General features: G+C 41.5%; 1 protein-coding gene across 7 annotated transcripts in view; it reads right to left on the bottom strand.

Annotated features, from left to right (window-relative positions):
* The window catches only part of TLL1 (tolloid like 1), a 268,880-nt gene that overhangs the window by 122,886 nt on the left and 118,976 nt on the right, over positions 1-27,018 (bottom strand). For 2 of the 7 annotated variants that reach the window (XM_064148784.1, XM_064148789.1), the window contains exon 1: positions 9,310-10,386. The exons of 2 other annotated variants lie outside the window; for them this stretch is intronic. In XM_064148784.1, coding sequence (XP_064004854.1) covers positions 9,310-9,466 — 157 coding nt within the window. In that variant the 5' untranslated portion in view covers positions 9,467-10,386. Of the gene's footprint in view, positions 1-8,470; positions 8,706-9,309; positions 10,387-27,018 lie in introns of those variants that run through there. 3 more of the 7 variants (XM_064148780.1, XM_064148787.1, XM_064148782.1) reach the window with 3 other exon arrangements.

Genomic DNA, 27,018 nt, shown 5'->3' with positions numbered 1-27,018 from the left:
AAGGGCTCAGGTCCAGCCAGCATGGGTTTAGGAAGGGCAGATCCTGCCTTTCTAACCTGATCTCCTTCTATGATCAGGTGACCCGCTTGGTGGATGTGGGGAGGCCTGTGGATGTGGTCTATCTGGACTTCAGCAAGGCCTTTGACACTGTCCCCCACAGCAAACTGCTGGCTAAGCTGTCAGCCTGCGGCTTGGATGGTAACACTCTGTGCTGGGTTAGGAACTAGCTGGAGGGCTGGACCCAGAGAGTGGTGGTGAATGGTGCCACATCCAGCTGGCGGCCAGTCACTAGTGGTGTCCCTCAGGGATCAGTGCTGGGCCCCATCCTCTTTAACATCTTCATAGATGATCTGGATGAGGGCATCGAGTCAGTCATCAGCAAGTTTGCAGATGACACTAAGCTGGGGGCAGATGTGACTGAGTTGGAGGGAAGAAGGGCTCTGCAGCGGGACCTTGACCGCCTGGACAGATGGGCAGAGGCCAATGGGATGGGGTTCAATAGCTTCAAGTGCAGGGTGCTGCACTTTGGCCACAACAACCCCATGCAGAGATACAGGCTGGGGTCGGAGTGGCTGGAGAGCAGCCAGACAGAGAGAGATCTGGGGGTACTGATTGATACCCGCCTGAACATGAGCCAGCAGTGTGCCCAGGTGGCCAAGAGGGCCAGTGGCATCCTGGCCTGCATCAGGAATGGTGTGGTCAGCAGGAGCAGGGAGGTCATTCTGCCCCTGTACTCTGCACTGGTCAGACCACACCTCGAGTACTGCGTTCAGTTCTGGGCCCCCCAGTTTAGGAAGGACACTGAGATGCTTGAGCGTGTCCAGAGAAGGGCGACGAGGCTGGTGAGAGGCCTCGAGCACAGGCCCTATGAGGAGAGGCTTAGGGAGCTGGGGTTGTTTAGTCTGGAGAAGAGGAGGCTCAGGGGTGACCTTATTGCTGTCTACAACTACCTGAAGGGTGGTTGTGGCCAGGGGGAGGTTGCTCTCTTCTCTCAGGTGGCCAGCTCCAGAACGAGAGGACACAGCCTCAGGCTGCGCCAGGGGAAATTTCGGCTCGAGGTGAGGAGAAAGTTCTTCACTGAGAGAGTCATTGGACACTGGAATGGGCTGCCTGGGGAGGTGGTGGAGTCGTCGTCCCTGGGGCAGTTCAAGGCAAGGTTGGATGTGGCACTTGGTGCCATGGTCTAGCCTTGGGCACTGTGGTAAAGGGTTGGACTTGATGATCTGTGAGGTCTCTTCCAACCTTGGTGATACTGTGATACTGTGACACTGGAATGGGCTGCTTGGGGAGGTGGTGGAGTCACCCTCCCTTGGGCTGTTCAAGGCAAGGTTGGACGTGGCACTTGGTGCCATGGTCTAGCCTTGAGCTCTGTGGTAAAGGGTTGGACTTGATGATCTGTGAGGTCTCTTCCAGCCCTGATGATACTGTGATACATTGATTTTCATCAACTACAACTGACTAATGCATTTATAATCATACTGAGCTTTGAAATTCATTTACTTCCCTAAATGACCAGATTGTATTTATCTTTCAGGCATCCTGCAAGACATGAGTTTTTTGAAATAGCATCTAGAAGGATAAGGAACAAAGGAACTGCAACACTGTATCATCACTGTGGTCCTGTCTCTAACAGCAGTCAATATCAGCTGCTTCACAGAAAGAATACGCAGCAGGTATAAAAGGATAAGCTTGCCACTCATTTGGGTTCATTCTGGTTTCCAGCTACTAAAGACAGACTTGAACTCTGAAACCTGAGGTACAATAGCCACTTGAAAATGCTATCATTAGTAATTAACACAGCTCCAGATGCCCCTGCTATCTATGCAAATGTCATAACATATATCCAAGTATTGCCTCACTTGAATTCCTTAGCAGATTTCAATTAAAAAAAAAAAAAAAGTTGGATAAACCCCCATGTATCTCCTTGTCTCAGTACTGAATTTGCCAGTTCAGCATTTAATAGACTAGTAGGAATAAAAACAAATAACTTTTTCATCTCTTGTTTATACATGTTTATCAAGTCCCTGCTCTTTTACTTTCTGTTTTCTAACTTGAACAACTTTTTTTACCCTACTCTCATTAAACAGTTTTTCCAGTAATCTAACAATCATTGAATAAAACAGTTATCTGTGTGAATCTGGCTCCTTAGATTAGGCTTAGGGGTTTTTTTTTTTTTTTTTTTTTTGTTTGTTTGTTTGTTTTGTCTGAGGGCTTCTTATGTGGTTGGATGGGATTTATTAGTAATTAATTTTTCAGGCATAAACTATTTATGTTAGTGTATTGGGTTTGGCTAAGCTGGAGTTAATTCTCCTCAAAGCATCTTTCTAGTGCTGTTTTCTAGTGCAATGCTGTAGCTGGGTTTTGACAACACCCCAGTGTTTTGACTACTGCTGAACAAGCATCCAGGTTGTTGTTTTCCAACATTTGCCCACCCCTAGAGTATACTGATGGATGGGCAAGATCTTGGGAGGGGACACAGATAAGCCAGCTGACCCAAACTGGCCAAAGGGGTATTTCACACCATATGACATCAGCTCAGATAAAAAGAACTGAAAGAAGGAAGTGTGGGGATATTTGTCCATGACACCTGTCCTCCAGAGACACCATTATGCATACAGTCCTTCTTCCCAAAACTTAAGACTGTCTGCTGATGGAAAGTAGAAAATAGCATCTCTCTTCACTTTTGCTTCTGCACATAGCCTTTGCACTTTGCCCGTACATAGCATTATTAAATTGTTTCTACCTTCTTACTGGCTTCTGGTATATTTTCCCTTTCTCCTTGTCCATCTAAGAAGGGGAATGACAGAGCAGCTTTGGTGGGCATTTGGCACCCAGCCATGGCCAAACCACTACAGTTAGTTTTCAGAACATAATGCTATTATAGGATATCAGTAACAGAACAAAGATTCCAGAATTCAGTCCTGATTCAATCATCTTGAATAGTTGCATAAAGACTGAGAAGTTCATATGATTATGAAAATCAAAAATACTTGTATTAAAATGAAGATCCCAAGAAGATGGGTAGTGTGCCTTCAGCTTAGTCAGAAAAGTGCTAAGCAGACTGGCCAAACAGAAAATACCTCATTTGTTTTTGCCTGCATGCATATACACCTTACAAGGGATAAAATACACGATTACAAGTACAGAAATACAAATAAAACTGAAGGAAGCTCAAAATCCTAAGAGTAATGTTGAGCAAGAAGGAAAAAAAACAAGCATAAGTAAGAATTACGATGCATGCAAATTTGTTATAAGGACATTTTAGCAGATGGAGAAATTGAGCAGTTCCGTCATGTTCTCACACCCGCAGAGTTGTTCTAAAACTACTCTTCATGAAAGCAAATATAAATGGCTGTTGCAAGTAAACTGCTTAAATAAATCTTGATATTATGTAAGAACCATCTGAAATTACTCTCTTTACTTAACTGAGCATATAATATGGAAATAGAGAATCTCTGTCTCTTGGACATTCCATTTAGAATAACTTTGCCTTATTCAAAATCCTTCCTACTCTTTTTGGGAAGTGGAAAAGCATTGAAGATCTTTAGTGATGCAGTATTTGTGACAACAATAATCATAGAATCAACCAGGTTGGGAGAGATCTCCAAGATCATCCAGTTCAACCTATCGCCCAGCCCTATTCACTCAACTAGACCATGGCACTAAGTGCCTCATCCAGTCTTTAAGGTAACTAAATAGTTACATGTTGGACATCAACAAAACAAATTTGTTTTTGTTTAATAACAATTAGAGAAATTACTAGGAATATGTTTAACTTTTGCTACCAGCCTGAGAACAATGCACAGCTCTTCAGAAATTCAGAAGCAAGGAAACTTGTCATAAGAACAATGAAAGAGATGACAGTGAAAGAAAGGTGATGAACAGCCAACTAAAAATACCCAGAGTATTCTAGTCACACTTTCAATTGCTAGAGCTCTGAAGAGATGTAGTAGGGAGGTGGACAGAGGTTGTTTGTGGTCAAGAATGGGAGGAATAGAGTGTAATCAATAATGAGTAGAAGAGAGTAGATGGACCTTAAGGAGGCTGAAAAAAAGTCTGAAAAACACTGAAAAATACTGTCCATCTACTGAAAGCTTGAAAGCCCAAAGCTTAGTTTTGCTCTGGAACACTCTTCCCTTCAGATTTTTTTTTTTTGTTGTTGTTGTTAGTTTTGTTTAAAAAGGAGGAATGTCATACAATCATAACATTTTTCATGAGTCTAAAGCCAGACCATAAAATCTTATTTCAATTTAAGGATATACACACATTGTCTAAATAAAGAACAGAGATTTCTCCCTTTGCTTAGTTCGTTCACTGTTATAAAATTTAGAGTACTGCAATGTATGCAGGAAGAAAAACAAAACAAAACTGTTTCTTTATAGAAAGTTCCCTGTGCCTGTGAAAACCAGAAGTTGATTCTTTGCTTTTACAACCCTTCTGTCAATACCACACACAACAGATGTGACCATTTCTCTCCAAAAAGAAGTGAATGGAATTATGTCATAAGCCTATGAACCCTGTTTTCCAGAGAGGCAATAACAACGACATAAGGCAGACATCCAGGTGTGGTGAATGTTCCTGAGCTTGCCTGGGAGACCTGATTCCAAGCTCAATTACATTTGTCAATTAGGCTTGTTTTGCAGTGATACAATACTGCTCCTTGCAGGCCAATTGTTTGACACACTGGAAACATATTCAGAAACACATCACTATGGAAAGTGGTCTGGGCACGAAATTGAGTCTTTGGTATAAAAGGATATTAAAAAAAATAGAATGCCAAATTCATTAATTTCATATTGTTTTCCCAGTTTCACTACTGAAATAATCCTTTCTGTGAAGCTACGGAAAAGAACTTTATGCTCATACATGTTTCCTTCAAAGTTGTTGAAAAAATACTACATTAAAGAGCATAACAAATAAAGTAATGGTGAAGAAATCTGAAAAAGAATTATGACTTTAAAACTGAATTATTCAGTAGTCTGATTTATCCTGTAAGTTTATCCACAGCACGATGGAGGCCATTTGGGACCAACTACTCAGAAAAGCTTGTTTGTGTTTCAGCTGCCTACACTATGTGTTTACTACATGAATAGTCACAGTTCTGTCCATCTGGCAAGTTATATTAGCAGTAGAACTTCTATATTAATACAAACTGCACAATACATCTTTTAGAATTTAGTGCACAGCTGAAACGTGAAGATGAAAGATCTCAATCATCTAAATAGTACAACAGATTCAGAATGTGTAATCAGAGGTTTTAAGCATTTTCCTGTTACAGGAAGGTACAATTAGCATGCTTACAGTTGAAAGCACATCCCAGAAGAAAGCAGGACACAAACCAAAACAATCTAGCAGTATAGAAGGCTGCTCCTACAGCATTAATAAACAAAAGCTGGATTACAGTTACAGATGACAATGTAAAATAATTATACTCAACATTTAGTGTCAATTTATCTTGTTCAGATATCTTATAAATGAAATACATAAATATGTTTTAACTACTAATATCCCCATTACAGACAAACCAAACTTTTTTAATTATTACTTATACAGATTAAAAGAAACCAAATGAGTTCCTCAGATTTTCACAGGAGTGAGAAATGGATGCTAAGAAGAGTCTCTCTTACTTTTGTCTTACTCTCAAGAAGGTGCACATACATAGTCAAACAACTCCAAGCTAACCAACTTCCACCTTATGAAGCTGTACATGAAATTGTCTTTATGATTATTCTTTTGACATTTTTATCTAGCTTTAGGGGGCAAAGAGAGAGAGGTAAAACATCTCTTAGAAGAAATTCTGGAAAAGACTCTGAACAGGCAGCTGTTCAGAGACTGGAACAGTCCTCAGTGATGTGGATGTTGACCAAAATTAAGATTATCTTCTATGGTTTACAGCACCTGAACTGGAAGATCGCACCAGAGATTGATTAATCTCTGTTTTGTTTTAAGGAAACAAAACAAAAGCCTTCAAAAAAGGCTTCAATATCAGTTAAGTGCAGACTATGAGTAATACAGAATGGGAGATTCTTTTCCTACCCATCTCACTGTTTTCAACAGATATCCTTAGCACATTGTAAGCTGTGGCAAGAACAGGAAAAAAAAAACAGCCTTTGGGAATCCCCAGATAAATGCAGATGCATGGTGCCATCTAAAAAGCTTGACAAGGCTCATTTAAATCAATTAGGCAATTAACTTTTTGACCAATACCCGATTCACAGAAATGCCAATCTATGCTCTTAGATTCTTTAAAGCCTAACATTGCAATGAGGACAGCATTCCCAATTTCACATCTTCTGGCAAATTAGATCTTGAAGATGAACTAGGAATGCCTTATGCTTGAACTTCACAATGGTAAACACTGAAAATAATATCCTGCAGAGACACAAGAACATATCTGAGACCTCAGAAGCACAGAGACTGTTACATCACACCCCACTGTTACTGAATACCAGGGTGCTTGTTACAAAGAGAAAGATCATGACTCAAAATTCATATATAGGTTAAAGGACTGCAGACAAACACAAGATAACCACACAGCACATCAAGTTCTTCTGTACAATATCGATAGCTTCCTTATCAACGTTCATCTCCTCAACACTGTCATAACATTTGTTCAGACTCCTCTGTTCCCTGGAGTCCTTACTCCAGGGTTTCCAAGTTTCTGGCTCTTTGCCAAGGCTGAACTTTGGCATCGTTGCATAAAAGAGTTGTTAGTTTAGATCTAATTCAAAATATTAGTTCCAGAAACTACTCTTAACCATGCTGGGCATCTGTCAGACTCACATTATCTGTGCATTTTTTGCAAAGCAGGAAACGTAAAAAAATGTACTTAAGCTTCTACAGCATCCTGCACTACACTGCTTCTGGGAATTTTAAGTCAAAGGAACAGTGTGATTCTAGGCACACTCACTAAAATGATTTCTTTTGTATGAAAATGTTGAGATACACAGAGAATGTCCATAAATAATCCCTCAAAATACCAATAAGTAACACCTCAGAGGCTGTCTCATTTTGTTCCTGGAAAATTTCTCCATCTCTTCAACAAAAAGGAAAAATAGGCAGAAAGGGACCTACCAAAATAAGACTGATTTAACAGAGTTAGGTCTGTATCTAAAAAGAGTCCTCTATATAGAATAATAATACCTAAGCATAGCTCTGTGTACTATGCTTTATGTCAAAAGATCGCAAATGTTTTCTCATATGTACTGTAGAATAAAAACTAAGCAGCAAACACTAGTCACTAGAGAAAAATAGAATACTAAGAACTTTTAAAATACAGGTGAGTTCATCACAATATTTAGGGCATCTTAGTTGTGCTTGGTTACAAAGCATTTCATTTGCTGACAAATTGTGTTAGGCCAAATCATTCTAGCACATCTGTAAAAACGGCATGAAGCTCACTGGAGTTTTTGAAGCAGAAAAACCCAAGCTGATTCTGAACATTCTCCTATTTTGCTGTGGCAAAAGTTAACTTATGCTTACAACCTGTTACCAGCCTGAATAATTGAAAAAATCCCACACAACCAAAAAAAAAAAAAAAAAAACCAAAAAAAAACCACAACCCAAAACCCAACACCCAAACATCAAACCATCACACAAAACATCACTTTTACAACCTCATTTGAGTGGTCTCCAGATGCAGTAAAAGCAGGTGTTAATTGTATCTAAGATACAAAGTTTGCATACACTGAACACAATCTCAGCAAGGATTATCTTGCTTTGCCCTGTTATCTCATGCATAGAGCGACCACGCAAATCTGAGCGTAAACAACTCACACCTCTGGTTATGAAGCCTGGCTTTGTCCTTCTTTAAGGCCTTACTATGGCAACCATATGAATAGCAAATATCTGTAAAATTACTCATGTAAGTTCAAAATTCATCCCAGACAGTAAGACCCGAATTAAGGAATGCATATATTTGGGTTATGCTGGTAAAAAGAGGCTGAGCACCCACTATCCCCATCAGCTTTGACCAACTATCAGTAGTTCACGGGCTAAGATTACAGAAGCCTTTAGAAAAGGTTTAGCTGTTTAGCTTGCAGTTACTTCTGCTCATTTTAACTTGAGCATTCCTCAGTTGTAAGCAAGTAACACCTAACAACTCACATTTAGGAACAAAGTATTTTTGTGATTAGAAAACATAGTGTCTGTGTATTTGGCATGTATGCTCACTCCATTTTCCACAATAAATTAAACAAAATCACACTGACAGTGGACATAACCTTTGACTAAACCAGTTTCCAGAATACAATTAATTAATGCAAAAGAGGCTGCTGGAAAACTTGGGCACCTAACAACAGAGGTGGTGGAAAAGGACCACCACTGTTGTCCATAACACAGGTTTTGTTTTGTTTGTTTTGAGAGGAAAAAAAGGCATCACCGAGATACGCTTGTCAGCTTCAACACCAGTGAAGCCTGTTCCTCAGGTCAGTTCTGGTTGCTGCTGTGTTTAATGGATGAAAAACTGTACCTGGCATCAAGGAGGCTGAAGTCCTGCATCGCTAAGAGTAAAGCGCTCATTGCTCTGCAACGTAAGAAGCGCTATAGTTCAGCTCTTGACACATGGTTTAGAAAGGGGTCGGACAGACACAGAGCGAGCACAGAATACAACAGCGGCCCCACAGTATAGGCTGCAGAAGACCAAACCTCGCTAATCTCCAGCTGAGGTGCAAGAGCCTCACGCGTGGACCAACAGAACTTCACAGCAGCTCTCTCGGGCTGCGCACCCTGTTAATACTCGCCGGGCAGCCGGAGCAGAGGTCCCGCCCCGGGTCCGCCCCGGCCGGCCGGTCCTAGGACACGGTCGGGGGTGACAGGTTAGGACGGAAACAGGAGAGGAGTTCATGGGCGCAGGCGGAGCCCCGGAAAAAGCCTCCGCGCGGTTGCTCCGAGCTCCCGGCTTGTGCTGCGGGGCACAGTCCCGCCTCGAAACCTTTGAGCCTCTGCGAAATGCCCTCTACAACTTCCGCGTCCCCGGCGGCGTCGTGCCGGCCGCGAAGCCCGCGGCGCAGGGCGCTGCTGGGGACGCGAGTGGAGGCGGCCAGTGCAGCCCTGCCCAGCGCCGCGCCCCTCTCCCACCTCAGCCAGAGGCCCTGGGGAAATGGAAAGTCTCAGAAAAGCGGGTCTCGGGTACGTTCCTCAGGTGACGGGAGCCGGGAGCAGGTCTCCGGCTCCGCTTGCTGCTGCTACCCCGGGAGGGAGCAGGTGAGTCCGGGACTCCCCACTCACGTATACGGCAGTAAATAAAGCCGAGACAGCCACCATCTGGGGAGGGGGCGGGGAGCTGTATTAGACGTGGAAGTCACTTACCGGCTTTGCAAGGATCCTTATAATCTATCGCCTCGGCTTTATCCTCTTCAGTGAAATCGTAAGTGTAGTCATAATCAAGGCCAGAGCAGGAGGAAGGCTTCCCACAGACAGTCCAGCCGGCCAGCCACAGTGCCATCCTCCAGCAAAGCATTTTCATCCTCCCTCGGGCTGGAGGTGGTGGGCAGGGTACAGCTGAATTAGGCGTCCGGTTCAGCTATCCAGGCCGGCTTGGGAAAGATGGGTAAGGGATGGAGCAACCACAGGTTTTGGAGGAGGTTGGGAATTTTTGCCTTTTCCACCCGGAGGCTCTTCCGAGAGGTGGTGAGCCCTATGTAGCCCCAGTCAGACGGGTGCAACACAGAGCGAGGACCATAAGCGCTGCTGGCCCTCCTGGCCCCTAGCCCGCCACCTCGCCGGGGAGAGAGTCGCCGGGTGTGTGGGTGGGCGCAGGGGGTGGACTCAGGCTGTGAGATCCTGTCTGTCAGGGCGTCCCCTCGCTTCTGTCAAACCCCAGCCAAACTTCCCGCGGAGGAGGAGGCGACGGCAGCGGTGGCCGCTGCCCACGTCCCGCTCTGCGCCCTCGGGCCCAAGCCCCGCTGCGCGCCTGCCGCCCGCCGCGCTGTCGACCCCGGTCCAGCTGCTGCTGCCAGAAGATGGGTCCGGGCTGCACATGAGCAAACTACCACGGGGAGAGGGGGAAGAGAAAAAAAGAAAGAAGGAAAGAAAGGGAAGAAAGGGGAGGGGGGTGGAAAGCACTAGAGCAAACCCCGGAGCACTAGTGATGGGAGACAGTAGCTACGCTGGCGGGAGCAAAGTGTCAGATCTTCCCCCCTCAGCACAAACACTTACATTAAGCTCTGCCTTTGGTCTATCATGTCCCCCCCGTCGCCGTGTCCGTCCCCCTTTAACTTACGATAACCTTACAGGCAACTAACACATAGTCGTCAGCATCCTGCTTACTTATTCATACAGTCAGGGTCAGGATCCGGGCTGCTTCTGATCTGCTCCCTTGATAGTCTTATGGAAACACGCTCATTCACTATATGCCTCTATCTCGATATAGCTTTCTCTGTAGATAAGCAGTGCGTGACATTTAAACAACAACAAAAGAGTCGAGATCAGATAAAACAATGCACAGATCGACACTCGGCAGCCAAAAAAAAGCTCGACAGAATGGGTGATGAGGAGGACGACGAGAAGAACTAACTGCAATTTAAGAGACGGAAAATAAATCACTGTACACTTCTCCTGCTGCTGCGGCTGCTTTGCAGTGTTAGCCCTTGAGCTGACAGGGTGGGGGTTAAGGAGCGAGGGGGAGGGGGGGAAAAGTTTAAGCGTCCGTAGTTTGTTTAAAACAGAGAAAGGCACTATAAAAGGTCCATTGCTATCCAGAAGTTCAGCCAAGCAGCTGGGAACCGGTTCCAAAATGAAAGTACGAACGAACAGAGAAAAAAAATAATAATGAAGGCAAACAAAAAGTAAAATTGCAGCAGGCAGAAGCAGCAGCTCTGAGATCTTGCAGTCGGGCTTTCCTGCTCTCACGTGGATCCCCAGGAAAGTGGTGAAGGTTTATTTTCCAAGCGAAGTTTCCGCGGGTGCCGCCTCCCCGCTCCGCGGTATCCTGCTTCGCTTCGCCCCGCTGCGCTTCAGCGCCTAGGCGCCCCGAGCCGCCGCCGGCTGTACGGGGCCGGGTTTTGTTTTAAAGCCCGAGAAGGGATCAGCGCGCAAAGCCTCATTTCAGCCGATCAACCTGGAGAGGGAGGGGGGAGGAGAGAGGGAGGGAGGAGGGGTGGAGATACGTTCTGCTGGAATAAAATAAGATCAATCGGGAGGGAGAGGGGAGATTTATATATATATACGTATGTATGTATATATGTGTATATATATATATACACATACACACGTAGGTAGCTAAATCTCTCTCTCCCTGCCTCCTCCCCTCCCCCGAGACGGGCAATCCCGATCCTGCAGAAACGCCTGAAACAGTTTCAGACCAAGGTGAGACTTTTCCGTAGCTAACTCCTCCTCCTCCTCCTTTTACGAGTTTCCATGGAAAAGGGCGGGGGGGCTGTAGTGGGGAGTTTCTCTTGCTTCCATTCCTCTGGGGTGTCACATTTAACACGGACTTTTGAAAGGGCTGCCGCGAAGTGGCCGCGTCCTTATCTCAAGTCCGAGCCCGCACAGGCTCGCTCTCCCCGCAGCACTTCCCTGTTGCAGAGGTGGAAATCCGGAGATGGTCCCTTTCCCAGCTGTGCCAGGAGCGCAGGCTGAGCCGGCGGCGCGGCGCGCCTCTCCCCGCTACCTTGGGGCGCTGCGCTCCCGGGCAGACTCCCTGCTCCCCTGCCCACCGCGGGCGGATCCGCAAACTCCGGGCAAGCACGGCTTACCATCGCCGCTAGCGAGGCTCAGCTGCTCCTAAAAGCGAGGGCGGACGGAAAAGGGGAAGGGCGGGGGGAGGGGAGGCAAGGCAAGGCAAGACAAAAGTGTGCTGCTGCCTGCCCGGAGTCGTTGCGCCTGGGTCTGCCCTCCTGCAAGTAAAGGGGTAGTGTTCGTTGGTACAGATAGTAGTCTCAGCGGTTAATACCATTAACACTGGAAAGGTCGGTTAAGACAGAGCTAATAGATTAATATCAGAGCATATTAAGGAGTCTAGCACAGAGTAATGGTGGCTTTGAAGCACCCATGTGTTCCCTGCATCCAGCTTGTGTCCATGTTATTTGCAACTCAGTCTCTTTGCTCCAGAGTTTAAAAGCCCAGGAATTAGCAACTGCCACTGAAGGGCCTTTAGTAAGGAATAAATCTTCTGTCCCAGAAGCTGTTGCATGTCACAAGGCCCAAGACCACAGAAAAGCCTGAGAAACTCATGGCCTTTTACTTTACCCACTTCCTCAATGTAATTTCTGTCACCAACCACCCCGAACACTTGGATCTGACTCGAAGGAAGTTATCAGCAATCCTTCCTGTCAATCCATCAGAGAAATGTTGGGGCTGAGGCTACCTTCATTTGCAGTGTCATGTCTTGGTGGGCTGTGCTTTGCTAAAGAAGACAGTTTGATTCAATCCAAAATATAGTTTCTGTTATTTTTTTAAGTCCACAAAGAAGATAGTGTATCATGCAGTGCCATTAATTACATGCTCATTCCACATATTTGACCTGCCTAATTTTGTTCTGTTATTCTGTTTAGCTGTATTTCATACATGCACACCTTTAAAAAGTTCATGTTCTTTCCTGCACCTAGGCACCTCTATCCCTGGAAGAAATAACCTCTAACATGCACACATTTGTAAACAGTTTTTATTAAAAACACTGATGTTGCTGATTGCTTTATAGGCCCAGAAAAGGAATGAACATCATACAATCCTTAACACACCAGTCTCTCCAGTGAGGAGATTATTATGGTGTCTCTCCAGTGGGAGATTAACTCTCCTAGCAAGGTAGGCACTGACGTCCATGTCAACCTCCAGCCTGCAATCTGTCCCTGATCTCAGCATCACCAGCACTAGCAGAGGAGCATCAGCCATTCACAGTCTTAAGGACAGCTGGCCTTGCAGAGCCCTGACTAATACAGGAAACAAACTCAGAAACAGTAGAAGGGAATCATGCAGAAGTCTGGGCACATAAGCACTGTAACAAGTAAACGTGTGCAGAGGTCAGGGTAAAAGCTGTTTTCTGCTTGTAATCAAAAGAGCAGGTACACATTCAAATTACTGTTTAAAACAACAGTTGCAGCTCTGCAACTCTCCTGCATTGCTTAGGTATTAATACTTGCATCATTCACATTAATAAAAAGTGCTCCTTATATGAAGAGAAGTTTCTTTCCTAGTGGAAAAAAAGTTTTTACAAATAAAACCAACAAAATAAATAAAGAAAAAAATTCTGTAAGTAACCTGTTAAATATTCAATCTAACTTCTTTCATTATACAAAATTGTGAAACATTCTAAGCACAAAATATTTTTTCTCATCACACATTCATGTCTACCATTCCAAAAAGCTTGCAACTCTGATAATCCATCTGACAACACAGTCAATCAAAAACCCATCCTACAGTCGTTTCCAAAGAAACAAACACATAGCCAGGAAGACAGAATGCTTAAGCTGGAAGGAAACCAACCAAAGGAACACAACAGTGACAACTGAACTCCAAGTATTTTCCTTTTTCCTTTAAATTTTGTGGTCTGGGGGTATATACAGAGACACAGAGAACAGTAAATACAGTTACATTAAAAGTGGTGGGGGGTTTTCTGTGTTTTTTTTTTTTTTTTCCAGTCCAGTAAGATGGAGGCTTTTCTGCTCCTCACCACCACCCCCTCCACACACACAGACAAGGAAAATAAAAGGGGGGGGGGGGGGGAACAACCAACCAAACACCAGCCCAGGACAAGTTTGCAGGAAAGACAGACAATCACTGAAAAAAAATCTGAATAAAAGAAAATCTGAAATACAGTGGTTCACACCTCCTCCTCATTCTTTGGCTATCTTGGCTATCTGTCTGCTGCTTAGGCCTCCATCTCATTTGGCTTTTAGGTGGGTGGACACAATGGGCTTATTCACAAGCATCAAGCTCAGCACATGCCTAAAGCTTTGATGGCTGAAGACCATGACTCCTTGGGACCAGAACTCATGGGATTTTTCCCATGTGAATTTCACAATGAAATTCAGCAGGAGCTGGTTACCTTCCTGGTTTTACCTCCTGATAAAACCATTTAATGTCTCTGAGGTACCTAGAGCACTTCTGAAACAGCTGAAACTATATTTAAGTAGATCCCAGTTCCTCAAATTGTCATTCTATAAAATACTGAAGCTGAAAGCGCATTGTGGCAAATAGACTGTCTACAGCAACAGACATATGCCAAATCATAAATATATCTCATATGTTTATATAGTAAATATTTATATAGCAAACTATGTTAACCAACATTAAGCTTTTGAAATTAAAATTCATGCACTTGTCATTTTAATGTCAGTGAACTCACCTGTGAAACCTTGTATCTCTATTTTCTCCTACATCTACTCATTCTGCAAGTTGTTCCTTGCATGGTCACATACAATTTTTTTCTACAGACGTCTGTGCTTACTTAACAAAAAGCTCTTCAATGTTATGTTTCTGTTTTATTTTTGAAAGTATGCTCCATGCTTTATTCATTATACACTTATTCAGACCCTACTCTGCATACAGAGTTATTAATTTCCTCATGGGCTTTTTATGGAGCTTGTTGCTACAGTATTCATGTGCTTTGAAAATACTAATTAGTTTAGTTTCATAATACACTCCTCAGATGAGGGGATATTGTGACAGGATATGAGTATTACACATGGGAAACAGTTACAGATTGCCTGGTTTGATATCTTGTAGACCTGTCAGGACTTGGCACTATAGCAAACCTTATTTCTTTAAGGCCTAGTTCCACTGGTTTCAGTTGCAGCAATTTTAGTCACTCAGTATCCAGAACTACTTCTAATCAAACTCTGGAGTTTGAAAATAGGAAGGAAATAATTAGCAGGAAGTTAAATTTTAAATCCTTGAACCAGCTTTATCAAGGAACTCTGTGGCAGAAGCAAGGACTAAGACTCAAATTTTAAGTTGTTCATCTCTCTGAAGACTTTGGACATCATTTCTCTTATCATAATTCTTTTTCTTCAGTACTTCCTTCAGATTTTAGAATAAACATGACCAGACTCCTGCCAACAACCACTCCATCATTGGTGACACCCACATAATTCATCCACTTCTGCTCCTCCATGCAGCAGTTAGCAGGAGTTGGTAGTCCTGTGTTTGACCTAGCATTTGAAAAGATGTGTCTCTCTTAACCATTGGATTTCACAGTTATTACTGGCAGAAGAGAGACAGCAAATTTTGGGATCCCTTCCAAGCCCTGAGAGAGGGTTTTTAATAGCACAATCCCATTTGCTTGCTTCCCATGTCCATGTTTTGCCTTATCTTGGCTTGTTATTTCTAACCTGCCTTCATTCTCTCTCTAGTCTTGGCTGTTGATCTCAGTTGTTTTTCTTATCTAGTAAATGCTAGTGTTTGATTCTCATCCCAGTTCCAGCTGTCCTAGTTGCACTTTTCTTTAATCTTATTTTGAGACAACTCGCTCGCATTTTCAGCTGTGCAGGGTTGGTTGTTTTGTTGGTTTATTTTCATTCCCTTTTCTTAAGCCTTCTCACCTGAGTTAACTTCTAGCTACGCTGACATTCACCTTCTTTGTTCTTTACTGCAAAGTTGGTCTTGCACCGTGACCTTATTTCCCAGTTACAGAGTTATCCTGGCTTTAGCCTTTAAACAGCTTGTCTGTAACCCTCCATCTACCTCTTTCCTTTCTGTTACTTCTCAAGCCCACTTTCCTTATTATGCAAAATAATGTCTCATTCCGTTGCTGATACCTCCTAATCACATCCTACTTTTTTTCTCAAGAGCTCTGTTCCAACTTCACCAATCTGCAAGATTCTTCCCCATTTATGCAGGTAAGACAACCTTACCCTCCTCTTCCTATGGGTACAACTGAGGCACATTAAGTGTGTGAAATCATCACTTCTTCTAAATTAAGTTCCAGATTCAAGCAAGTCACAGATCAAAATGATCACATAATAAATATCATTGCAGGTAAGATACTTGAGTGACAGCTTCTAAAACTGCATGTTTTCAGGGTTGACTGTGGTGATGTTTAAGTCCATAGCAATATTAAAGGAAAAACCCTTTAGATAAGAGCTGATACTCTTCACTGTTCTGCTCTCAAGATTTAACTCCATTTCCTACAGGCTGAGCATACTGAAGCTCTTCCAAAAATACTGTTTTATAATTAGGAGAAAACTATGTATTTGCAAGTTTCATTTTCAAATACTTGGATAATTTAAGCTAATATTCTAAAAGAAAGGTTGAAGAACAAGAGAATAAAACTAAAAATCAGTTTCCAGGAGATATGTAGCGTGGAAAATGTCATATCAAATCTTCACAATGAAGCAAAGGTACATAAGTAACTTAATGTCTGTCAGCAGATAGTGTAAGGGAATTTTCACATTAGATATCCAATGAGACTGTTCTTTATAACATCACGTGTGTTAGGCCCTCTCCATTTTTAATGCTCTAAAAACTGCAGAAGAGCATAAAACTCCATTGAGAACACATACTTGTGTTAAAACAAGTCATCAAGCAACAACAACAAAATTGGCAGTTCACTACTTAAATTAGAAACTCTTCTGTGTTTGCTCAGCATCCCTGATCCTCATCAAGCAATAAATCAATTTGCAGTAGCTGTGGACAGCTATTTAAACACAGGACTAGCCAGGAGAGCTTAACTGTTAAAGCAGTATTCAAAGCTAGAAGGTATAGGAAGTCAGTATAAAAGGTCATATTAAATATTCACTTGTCTGCAACCAGCTGCATTTCAAGTATTAGGAGGCATCCTGCCCTCTTCTTAATTAAAAAGCAAGTCTATGAGCTTTGAGCTTAGCTTGCAGTTCTTCAGAAGACAAGAGACTGCCAGATGAGAAGCTGATATCTAAATATTTGCCAACTTGATTTTGTTTAGTTTACTTTATTGTCTACCATGCAAAACCAAACCAAAACAAAACATAAAACCCCAACAAAACACACAAAAAAAACCAAACAAAAAAGCCTCCACAAACAACAGATTAAAAAACCCAACCAAGCCCACCAGCAAAAAGCTGGTTTGAAGTTTGTACTCTATTTTTACAAGTTAGTAAAGCATTCAGTTTTCAATTGAAGTTTCTAAGAGCCTGCTCCTTGTCAAAGTTGACAGCAAACTTGCATTTTGCTTGCACAGAAACTGCATAGGATCTGCTTACCAGTCATTCTAGATGTTAGTAGCTGGTGAACATAGTTTATTTGACAATTACATGATAATGTAAGTTTAATAAACTATAACCATGATATTACTACTTCTATACCTGTTCATCCTTCATCTATAAATAACAGTTGCTGTTAGACTGAGAAGTAACATTTTTTATTAGACTGACTAGGTATTCAGAGTTAATCTTGCCCACCAGTCTTCAGCATACTGTCAACACAGCTGGGAGTCAGTGGCTGATTTTTGACAGAGGAAATCCTGTAATGAGCCTGATTTTGAGTGACTGCTGAGCATTTTGTTCTTCCATTCATTACTAGAAGATGAAGTCCAGCACCTTGCAGACCAGGATTTACTGTTTTGACCCATACACTACTCAGATGAAAAACCTCTGGTTTAGCTTACATTGTAATTCATAACTTATGATAACCTCTCTGACACTGACCCAGAAAACATGTAACACTGATACTGGAAGCAAGGTATCAAAGTAAATGGGGGAACTCTGCCCTAATTGTTTTTTCTATGCAGCTAGAATGTATTCTTCAGACTCTAGACCAGTAAAAACAAATTAAGACATATCACCTACACCCAAAATGAAGAATGGATTTTGTTTTCACTGAAAGCAGCAAGAAATTCTGATACACAAACTAACAACAACTTGTCCTACAATTATCAGCCTCCTTTTATTTGTAGTAATACTTACAGATTTCATAGCAGAGAACATTTACTCCTTTCAACATTGTCTAACCTAATTCACTAATATAGATAGTAGCCTACTGAATTTTACAGTGCACCTATCCAAAAAACACAAACAAACAAAACCCAACAAATCAAACACAAAACAAAATGAAACAAAATAACCCCTCATATACCTGAAGTGGCCTAGTTAATATTTTTTCTAATCTTCAGTGGTATAACATTATAAATTACTATGGCAAAATTAATTTAAACACATTCACAATATCTACCTCTCTCCAAAATTATTTCTGCTGTGCTTATTATCAGTTCTCTACTACAATAGAACATTTTCCTAGACTATGCAGCAGAAGCTTCTTTTAAACGAAGGCACTAATGCACCATGCAGCAATATCTAACCTCTCTCTGGAGGACTTAGGGATTATATTGTATTTGAAAGATGGATGTTCTTACACACACCAAGGTGATAGTTTGTACAAACACCAATCAATATTTCCTGCAAATAGTATGTATTTTACAGTAATGACACATATGTACAGAATATTCATACGCATTACAATCCAAGCTCAACTTGCAGCCATTTTGGTAGTTTTTCTTCAGCACATTTAAAACACTAAGGCCTTAAAATTCATCTTTTGCCCCCTTTCATCAAAGCCTTACAATTTGCAGTATTAAATATATCACAGATGACTAACTAGAGATAGTCATAGGCAATTGTGCACATAGACATGTACAGACACAATATAAAGCACCCAAGCTAAAATCTGAGATCAAAACACTTCCAAAATTAAACCAGAAAACAGAACCACCACTTAAACAGAATTTCAATTCTTCCAACAAAAGGGTGAAAGAGGTCCCAGACAAGCACACATGCATAGATTTTGTGTTGCATATAATAGAAGAGTCTACGCTCACTGTAAAAGCAATATAGATTTTTGTGCACGTGCTGCAGATCTGAAGAGTCAGATTTACAATACACACTGCAAGCATCTAGGTATGGGTTTCCTTTATGCTGGCAGAGGCACCCATTTTACATAAGGCACTGAAGCCTTTAGTTTATGAGTACAGGCATAAAATATTGCACGTATGAACAAATCAGAATCTTACAGTGTGGAGCATAAGAATCAAGGTCTATATTTGCTTACTGTTACATAGAACTGCCATAATCAGTAAGGGGTATTTATGTACATGTGCATTGTATTTATTAAAATATTTGTCTTAGCACATAAAAACTGTACTTAATTCCCAAAACATGAAAAAAATCCTAAGCCTACCATAAGACAGTTTGTATCCACGTGGACCCTCATTTTCAGTGAGTGACATCAATAGTGGTTTTCAAGTCAGGTATTGTGGATAAATACAACATGGCACAGTATCAAAATCCTTGCACTAGAAAAATAGTTGCAATATAAGCTCTCCAAAAAGGGCACAAAATGCTATCAATGGGACAGTCAGAAATCTTCCTGGGTTAATACTTAATTGTACAGAAGTGATAGCTGATGACTGTTAAATGATCCAAATAGTTGTCTATTTGTGAAAAGCTCTTCTACTACTATTCCTTTCCAAGCATGGCTTTTTTTCTTCTCTGTACGTGTACTTAGAACATGGTGAATGCCATTACTTTGCCACTCAACTCTCTTTAGAAATTGATAGTCTGTTCATTTTTATTCTTATCGTTGTAAGGCATTATTTAGTGTCAGATGTCAAACTATTTATTGAGTACAGCTTTTGATATTGCATATTTCAGTTGGCTCAGAATAAGGCTGCTTGATGTATCTGTAATGAGTTCCCTACTACTGCCCAAGTTCCATTTACTCTAATGAGTAGATCCGTTTGTCAGTTGTCTCCACCAGTAAACGTGGATGTTTTGTTGTTATTGCTTCTTACATTTCTTCCTCTAGCTTCTGTCTTCACTGTCACCACAGTAACAGAATCTTCCTTTGTTTGCAAAATAAAGACATAGGAACATGCTTGAGGTTTGGTTTAAAAAGCAGTGGCAAGCTGGATGAGAAATCTCTCCTCTGAAACCCAACCAGTGATTATATTTTAGTATCAGAACTTTCCCAAGGGATACTGTTGATGTAGCCTACATTTTTAATGTAGTCCTTCAGCTGGTGTAGACATAATTAAATTAATTATGTGCCAGAGAAGTGCTGAAGCACCAGCAGTAGCTCAAGGACTTCACTGTGTAACAGGAGACTGGTCCTTAGAAATAAAATTTATTATTTCTTTTGAACAGTGAGCATTTAGTGAGTGTGACACTGACAACACTGCCTGGCCACGTCTCCGGTTAATATCCACATTAAGCTCTGTAGTAAAAATAATCTCACCTGTACCAGTATTAGGCCTTTCTGGCATCTTGCCTAACATACATAATAATGACCTGATGCTGCCTTCCCGGGCTCAAGCCTCCTGTACCGAGCCAGCCTTGTTTCTAGCACCCAGAGCCGCCAGGAGGGAGGGCAGCTATGGCCCCGCAATGGCGGCATTTGCCTGTGCTGCGCAGGATCAGCGCAGGCCACAGGCGGTGGCGTCGGCAGCTCGCAGGGGCCTGCAGCTGCGGCTCGCCGCCCCGCAGCGGGGCGCCGCTCGGTGGCATCCTGCGACCCCTAGTGAGAGCCAACGGAGAGAGGGAGAGCGGCCGGCCCTAATGGCCTGCCTCCGGCGGGCGTGGGCCGTGCCCAGGTCACGGGCAAAAGGCACCTCAGGGGATCTTTGTGCCCCCCATTAACCGCCCAGTCGCTGCTCTGAGAACACGATAATGCGTTGCGTCGAGACAATGTAGTAATTGTGTTGCAGCTTCACAACCTGCTGTTTGTACAAACTCATGGCAAGGGAGAGGGAAGTGAGCAACAGAATCTATCTTCAACATACTGCCAAAAAAACAAAAAGAAAAAAGAAAAAGACGACATTTCAGCCACCCTTCAGTCATCTTTCCTACTTAGCTAGAAAGTAGCATGTAGGGCTTAAGCCCTTCCAAGTAACAAGGGTCAGTATGGAAACAGTATTTGCCTGCCTGCTGGTATTAGGAAGACATTGGTGAGAAGTTAAATCTTGCAACATTTGAAACTGCAAGCGAAGCTGTTTTGCTGTTCCCATTATGCTTAGATCCACCAGAACAATAGAATATAAAACAATGATTGATTCTGTTCTAAACACAGTCATGAGTTAAATGCTGAAAATGTAAACATACAATTAGTGACCAACCAACCAAGCCCAAAAAGTTTCTTCATTTACTTCAGCTCTCTCAACTAAGACCAATTTGATATTCATATGCATTCTTCAGAATGTGCATCTGCATATAAACGTACCTCAAACTAGTTTATGCTCTCAGACACAATGTGGACACACTTTTAGGGCCACAGTTATAGGGTGCAAGGGGGACGTCTGCTGTTTTCAGTCCTACAATTTGTTAATAAAACATGCAAACAATTCTACCTAATGCTAAATACAAACATGCCAGAACTTTCATGTTGTGGTTGTCCAATGCCTATGAAAATACACACTAATCGATCCACATAATTCACTCTAGCGATGGAAATAGCTTGATAATCTGACTGGTAAAGCACTGTTGTCTAACACATGAGAATATTCCAGGATATGAAATATACTCGAGACAGATTAATTTCCAAAGAAGCAGTAGAGGCCTAAAGTAAGGGTGTTTTATTCAGCCTTTTACATCAAAATAATAATGACTTATCTTTAATGAATAGTACTGCCTTCTAATTTGTAACTCTCCCATGACATTTTAGTGAGCAAGCTGAGGAAGTGTGGGAGGGAAGAGTGAACAGTGAGGTGGGTTAGGAACTGGTTGCAAGACAAAATTCAGAGGGTGGTGATCAATGGTGCCAGGTTCAGCTGGAGAGCTTTGACTAGTGGTGTTCCCCAGGGATCAGTGCTGGGGCCAGCCCTGTTCAACATCTGCATCTATGACATTGATGAGGGCACAGAGTGTCTGCTCAGCAAGTCTGCTGATGACACCAAGCTGTGAGGCTTGGCTGATACAGCTGAAGGATGTGCAGCCATCCAGAGAGATCTGGACAGACTGGAAAGCTGGGTGCAGAGAAACCAGATGAAGTTCAACAAAGACAAGTGCAAAGTCCTGCATCTGGGGAGGAATAACAAACTCCACCAGTACAGGCTGGGAGGTGATCTGCTGGAAAGCAGTCCTGTGGAAAGGGACTGGGGGTCCTGGTGGATAACAAGTTAATCATGGCACAGCAATGTGCCCTTGTGACCAAGAAGGACAATGGGATCCTGGGGTGTATTAGGAAGAGTGTGTCCAGCAGATCAAGCAAGGGAGGTTCTCTTCCCCCCCTACTCTGCCCTGGTGAGACCTCATCTTGAATACTGTGTTCAGTTTTGGGCTCCCCAGTTGAAGAGGGACAGGGATCTGCTGGAGAGGGTCCAGCGGAGGGCTACAAGGATGATTAGGAGACAGGAGGGCATGGCTTATGAGGAGAGGCTGAGGGACTTGGGTCTTTTTAGTCTGGAGAAAAGAAGACTTAGAGAGGATTTGATAAATGTTTATAAGTATCTGAAGGCTGGTCAGGAGTGGGGGGACAGGCTCTGCTCACTTGCTCCCTCCGATAGGACAAGGAGCAACGGGTGTAAGTTGCAGCAAAAGAGGTTCCACCTCAACACAAGGGGGAACTTATTTACTGTAAGGGCCACAGAGCACTGGAATAGGCTTCCCAGACAGGTCATGGACTGTCCTTCTCTTGAGACTTTCAAGGCCTGTCTGGATGTGTTCCTCTGTGATCTGTGTTAGATAGTATTGTCCTGCTCCAGCAGGGGGGTTGGACTCGATCTCTTTGGGTCCCTTCCAACCTCTAACATCCTATGATCCTATAGTTTTAAAAAAAACCCAAACCCTAAACTCAAAGGCATGCTTTATAGTCATTCAGTCTTCTGAGTTTCCATTTGCTTACAAGTTGAGTTGGGTCCAAGCCATACTTAGAAAGAAAACAGAAAAGTTCAAAGATCTTCAGCACTTCAGATGTGGAAGCCTACTTTGAACTTTCTCAATTTTAGAGGGTTGGAATTCTCTTAGATATTTGCATAAAGGGAGTACAGATGTTGGACAAGCCTGCAATTGCCATATCTCATTTTTCCAAAGCTTCTTCTAAATGGCTTATGCCCTCCTATCCCTTGATCACTTTGATAAATCGTAATTTAAGCAAGGTACTGTGAAGCCTGTAAATTGCCTTTGAGAAAATGACTAGGGCTGAGGATTCATAGTTAGTTAATACTTTTTTCCTGTCTATTTAAAACATCTGTCTTATGCTTTGAAGCCAAGAACTCTACCTTCCTGCACTGGTATCACATAATCATGACGGTACACTAGCAAACAAACACTCACTCAATAAAATGGCTGTATCTCTTGTATGCACTGCCTCCTCAATATGTTAGGCTATTTTTTCTTTAACTTTACTTCAGGTACGGCAAATCATTATGAAACAGAAGATTTTGTAGATCTGTTTGGCTGAGCACAGAAACTGCAAACCCCAGTAATATCAGGATAACCTATTGTATTACAGGGAGGGAGGGAAAGGGAAACAGCCCACAGGCTGTAATGTGGCTCTCTTCGGTAATATATATCGTGTTGATGGCCTAGTTCCTGGCTGCTGGGTCATCCACAGATGTACAAATCAATTTGTAAAAGAAATTATGCAACTGGAAGTGTACACTAATGGGAGTAAATTATATAATTTTAAAAGCATATGGTTTAGATTCAGAGTTTTATCTGATTCATCAAGGATTGGCCTAAGCAGAAGATAAAGATTTTTTTTTAACAGTTATAAGAACTTGCTTTAAATAATTTGTTCTTTTACCAAATAACTGCAGACATTCTCACAGAAAATGCAAATTCTGAGTTGATATTTACATACATTCTCTGTAGGTGTCACCATTGCTTTGTATTGTTGTAGAGAACTGTAATTTTTTTTCTTCAGAAAGAAGCACAAACGTGTGATTTTCCAGTGAAAGGTACTTTCCCCTGATGTCTGTTTTTCTTTTAGTACCCATTTCAGACCAAGAGATATAACACTGTATCATATAAGTACAACTGGTAAATATACAGAAGGGACTTATATTGTTTTTCTATGCACCTGTTTGCAGTGTTAAAACATTTTTATTTAATTCCACTTATTTTCTGTATAAATATTATCCTTATTGACATAAACAAAAGGTTCACATAACATTTGCCGATAGATCTCAAATGTTGCAGGGTTCAGCAAGTCAGTGATGCTAAGTAAACTGCCAATCTACCTTCTTTCCACAGACTTTAGTGGAATACTGGCCTGAAAATTCATATAATTTTCTATGTGGAATCCTCAAAGACCCACCATGGGGCAAATATTATTAATACTTTAATTCATAAACTTAATAATACAAAATAAAAGTACGTCACTGATGTCTATTGATATGTTGTTGAGATGAATTATCTATGTGGAAGGGAATTGTGGTATTGTACTACAAGTGAATGACCTTAGGAGACAAAGTATTAGTAACTGGATGAAAATCAATTTTCCAGAGTACAAGATCATATATAAAGGGTAAAAAGATGAATTCTTTCTTGTATTTCAGGCATAGAGAGTGATGGAAGAGAGATGTTAAATAGTCAAACATTATTTTTAACCTCCTGTACCTATGAAAGAATGACAATCCAAGCATCTATGAGGCAAGATGTTTCCAGTGAAAAAGAACAACTGTTGATGATACTATTGCAAGCTCAAACATTATTTGAAATTGACCATTCTTTTGGTCAAAGGAATGGCAAGCCTTTCTTCCAGGAGACTTTGAGAGAGCACTTCAAAACCATGTGTTAGCTTCCTCTAAAAGTAGTAGGAAACAAATTACATGAAAAAAAATCAGCATCACCACCAGGCAAAAATGGTTACAAATTTTCAACACAGCCATCTAGGAGGAATAACTGAAAAAAATAAATTCCATCTAATTTTCAGAGGGAGTTAACAGAGGATGTATGACCTATCTGCTTTGTTTAAGTGCGGTAGAGTCCACATCCCAAGGAGGTCCCACTTTCATTTGCATTACAGGTTTGAACTAAGGTTTGTCATGGATGCTATACCATTATCTATTGATAAAGTCAAGTGCTACTTAGAGCCACTGATTCTGGGCAGTTTTAGATGGATTATTTGTAAAAGAAATGGAGTAAATGAGAGATTTTTAGGTTTTTCTGCAGGAGTAGCCTCAGAATCTATTTAGACTGGAATTATACCTCTTCATTACAAGTGAAAAGCACCTTGATTACAGAGACTTCTCAGTGTCAGCTGGCTTACACCCAACATTTTCAAGTTATTGCATTCTAATTTAGATGTGGATTTCACATTGGTTATTTACTTAAGTGTGGATCCTACACCCCATATTTGCATAATGCACACACTTCAGAAAACATTGATTCTGAAGATTTGTTTACATAGACATTTTTGTCTTCTCTCACCTGTTCCATTTCCCTAATCAATTTTTCTATAAAACAGAAGAGCTGCACTGACTTATTTTTAGGTAATCTGAAAAGTACTTAGAGGCTTCTATTAATGGCACAGCAGAATGCTGAGTTTTCTATAACTCTGCGTCTGCAGAATCTTGTCTATATCATAGAATTGCCCTTGGGCTGCAGAATAAACAAAGAGAGTATTTATAGCCTTCCTCATACAAAGAGATTTGATAATTCAAAAATAAGGCAGTGAATTACACAGTACTTTCTATATCTCCAGGCTTGCTACTAATATTAGTGTTAAGGAAAAGCTGATGTCACCTGATGTGTCACAGTCTCTGCTTTTGTACATTTCTAGGTAACACTGGATCAAAAAGGTTGAGCATTATTTTCACATTTATTTATTTGGAGACAGTTCTATTGTCCTTACCGATTTAGAAATACTGTCCTCCTCCACCTGAATTACATCAGATTGCTATAGTTGATACAGGAAATAGGAAAAATCAAAGTAGCACTTCTCAGAGTCTACCCAAAGATAGATTTAAGAAAATAGACAGCTCTAAACATTTGAAATGACTCATAGTTATTACTCTTAATGAAAGAGAAGCTGGAGATGTGGTACACAAGCCCTAGTTTATACACTTTTTTTTCAGTGTGTAAATTGATTCTAAGGTAAGATTCAGATTACTGGAAGGATGAAAATTGCTTGTACTGTAAACCATAAGCTCACCAGAATAAATTCTGTGACTTAACTGGCCTTTTCAAAATCATTCTCTACTCTGTCAACCCAAAAATCTTTTCTTTGGAGAAGACTGATTTAAGCTACATCTTGCAATGTGGCACACAGCATGGCTGTGCTTTTGTGAGAGCAAGCCTGGCTGGAAGCCCCACTTACTCAGCTAGATTGACTCTGTAGCTTTGGGTGCTTGTGCTGCAGTGGCAGTGATACTCCCCTTCCCATCTGTGCTGAGTATACACACTTCCATCCTCACAATCACAGCCACATCCGGACCCTCCTCAACCTTGGAATATTCTCATAAAGCTCAGTTTTTATTATCCTGTACTAGGGTTGATTGCTGTGAATAAAAATCCAAGTAAAAACATCCGATATGAGTTTATAATTTTACATAGCTTCTATGATGAATAGCTACTTAAAAACCAAGATAACCTTTTGTGACTCTGAAAATATATCAGAATCCAGCAGAACTATCAGAATGATCTCACTTTATTACCTCTCCCTTTACTACTTGCAGTAAGAAACACCAAATCCAAAATCCAGACTCTCACTGAAAATATTTTAATGTTTGAATCCTTAAAACCTAATAGTGACATATATAGTGCATAATAATGACAGGCTGGATAAGTACTCACCTGCAAAAAAATATGTTTAGATTACTAATGTATTACCATTATATTTTGTCATGTAATAGGTGATAATAAAATGGGATATTTGCTAAGTGATCAGCCACTTAGAAAATAAGAGTAAAATTTGGGGAATATCAGGTGATTTTCTCCACTGTAAAGGTGCACAGTGATTTTCAGTTCAGTTATTTCATAGCATGAATACTAGAAACCAGTGATATCTTGGAAAGCTGAGAACCTCTTTATCTGCTATGGCATAGTGATCCTGCTTGTGTTATGATGATAAAGTTTGAAGATGTTAGCGGTAAGGAAAAAAAGTATTGACATTTTAGCAATAATTCATCCAAACAGACTGAAACTTGTGGTCCAACTTCTGAGTACAGCATGG

This window comes from Pogoniulus pusillus, chromosome 9 (assembly GCF_015220805.1).
Source record: "Pogoniulus pusillus isolate bPogPus1 chromosome 9, bPogPus1.pri, whole genome shotgun sequence".
Lineage (NCBI taxonomy): Eukaryota > Metazoa > Chordata > Aves > Piciformes > Lybiidae > Pogoniulus > Pogoniulus pusillus.
The sequence above is the reverse complement of the archived record's forward strand: the minus strand, read 5'-3'. Positions and strand labels throughout refer to the sequence as shown.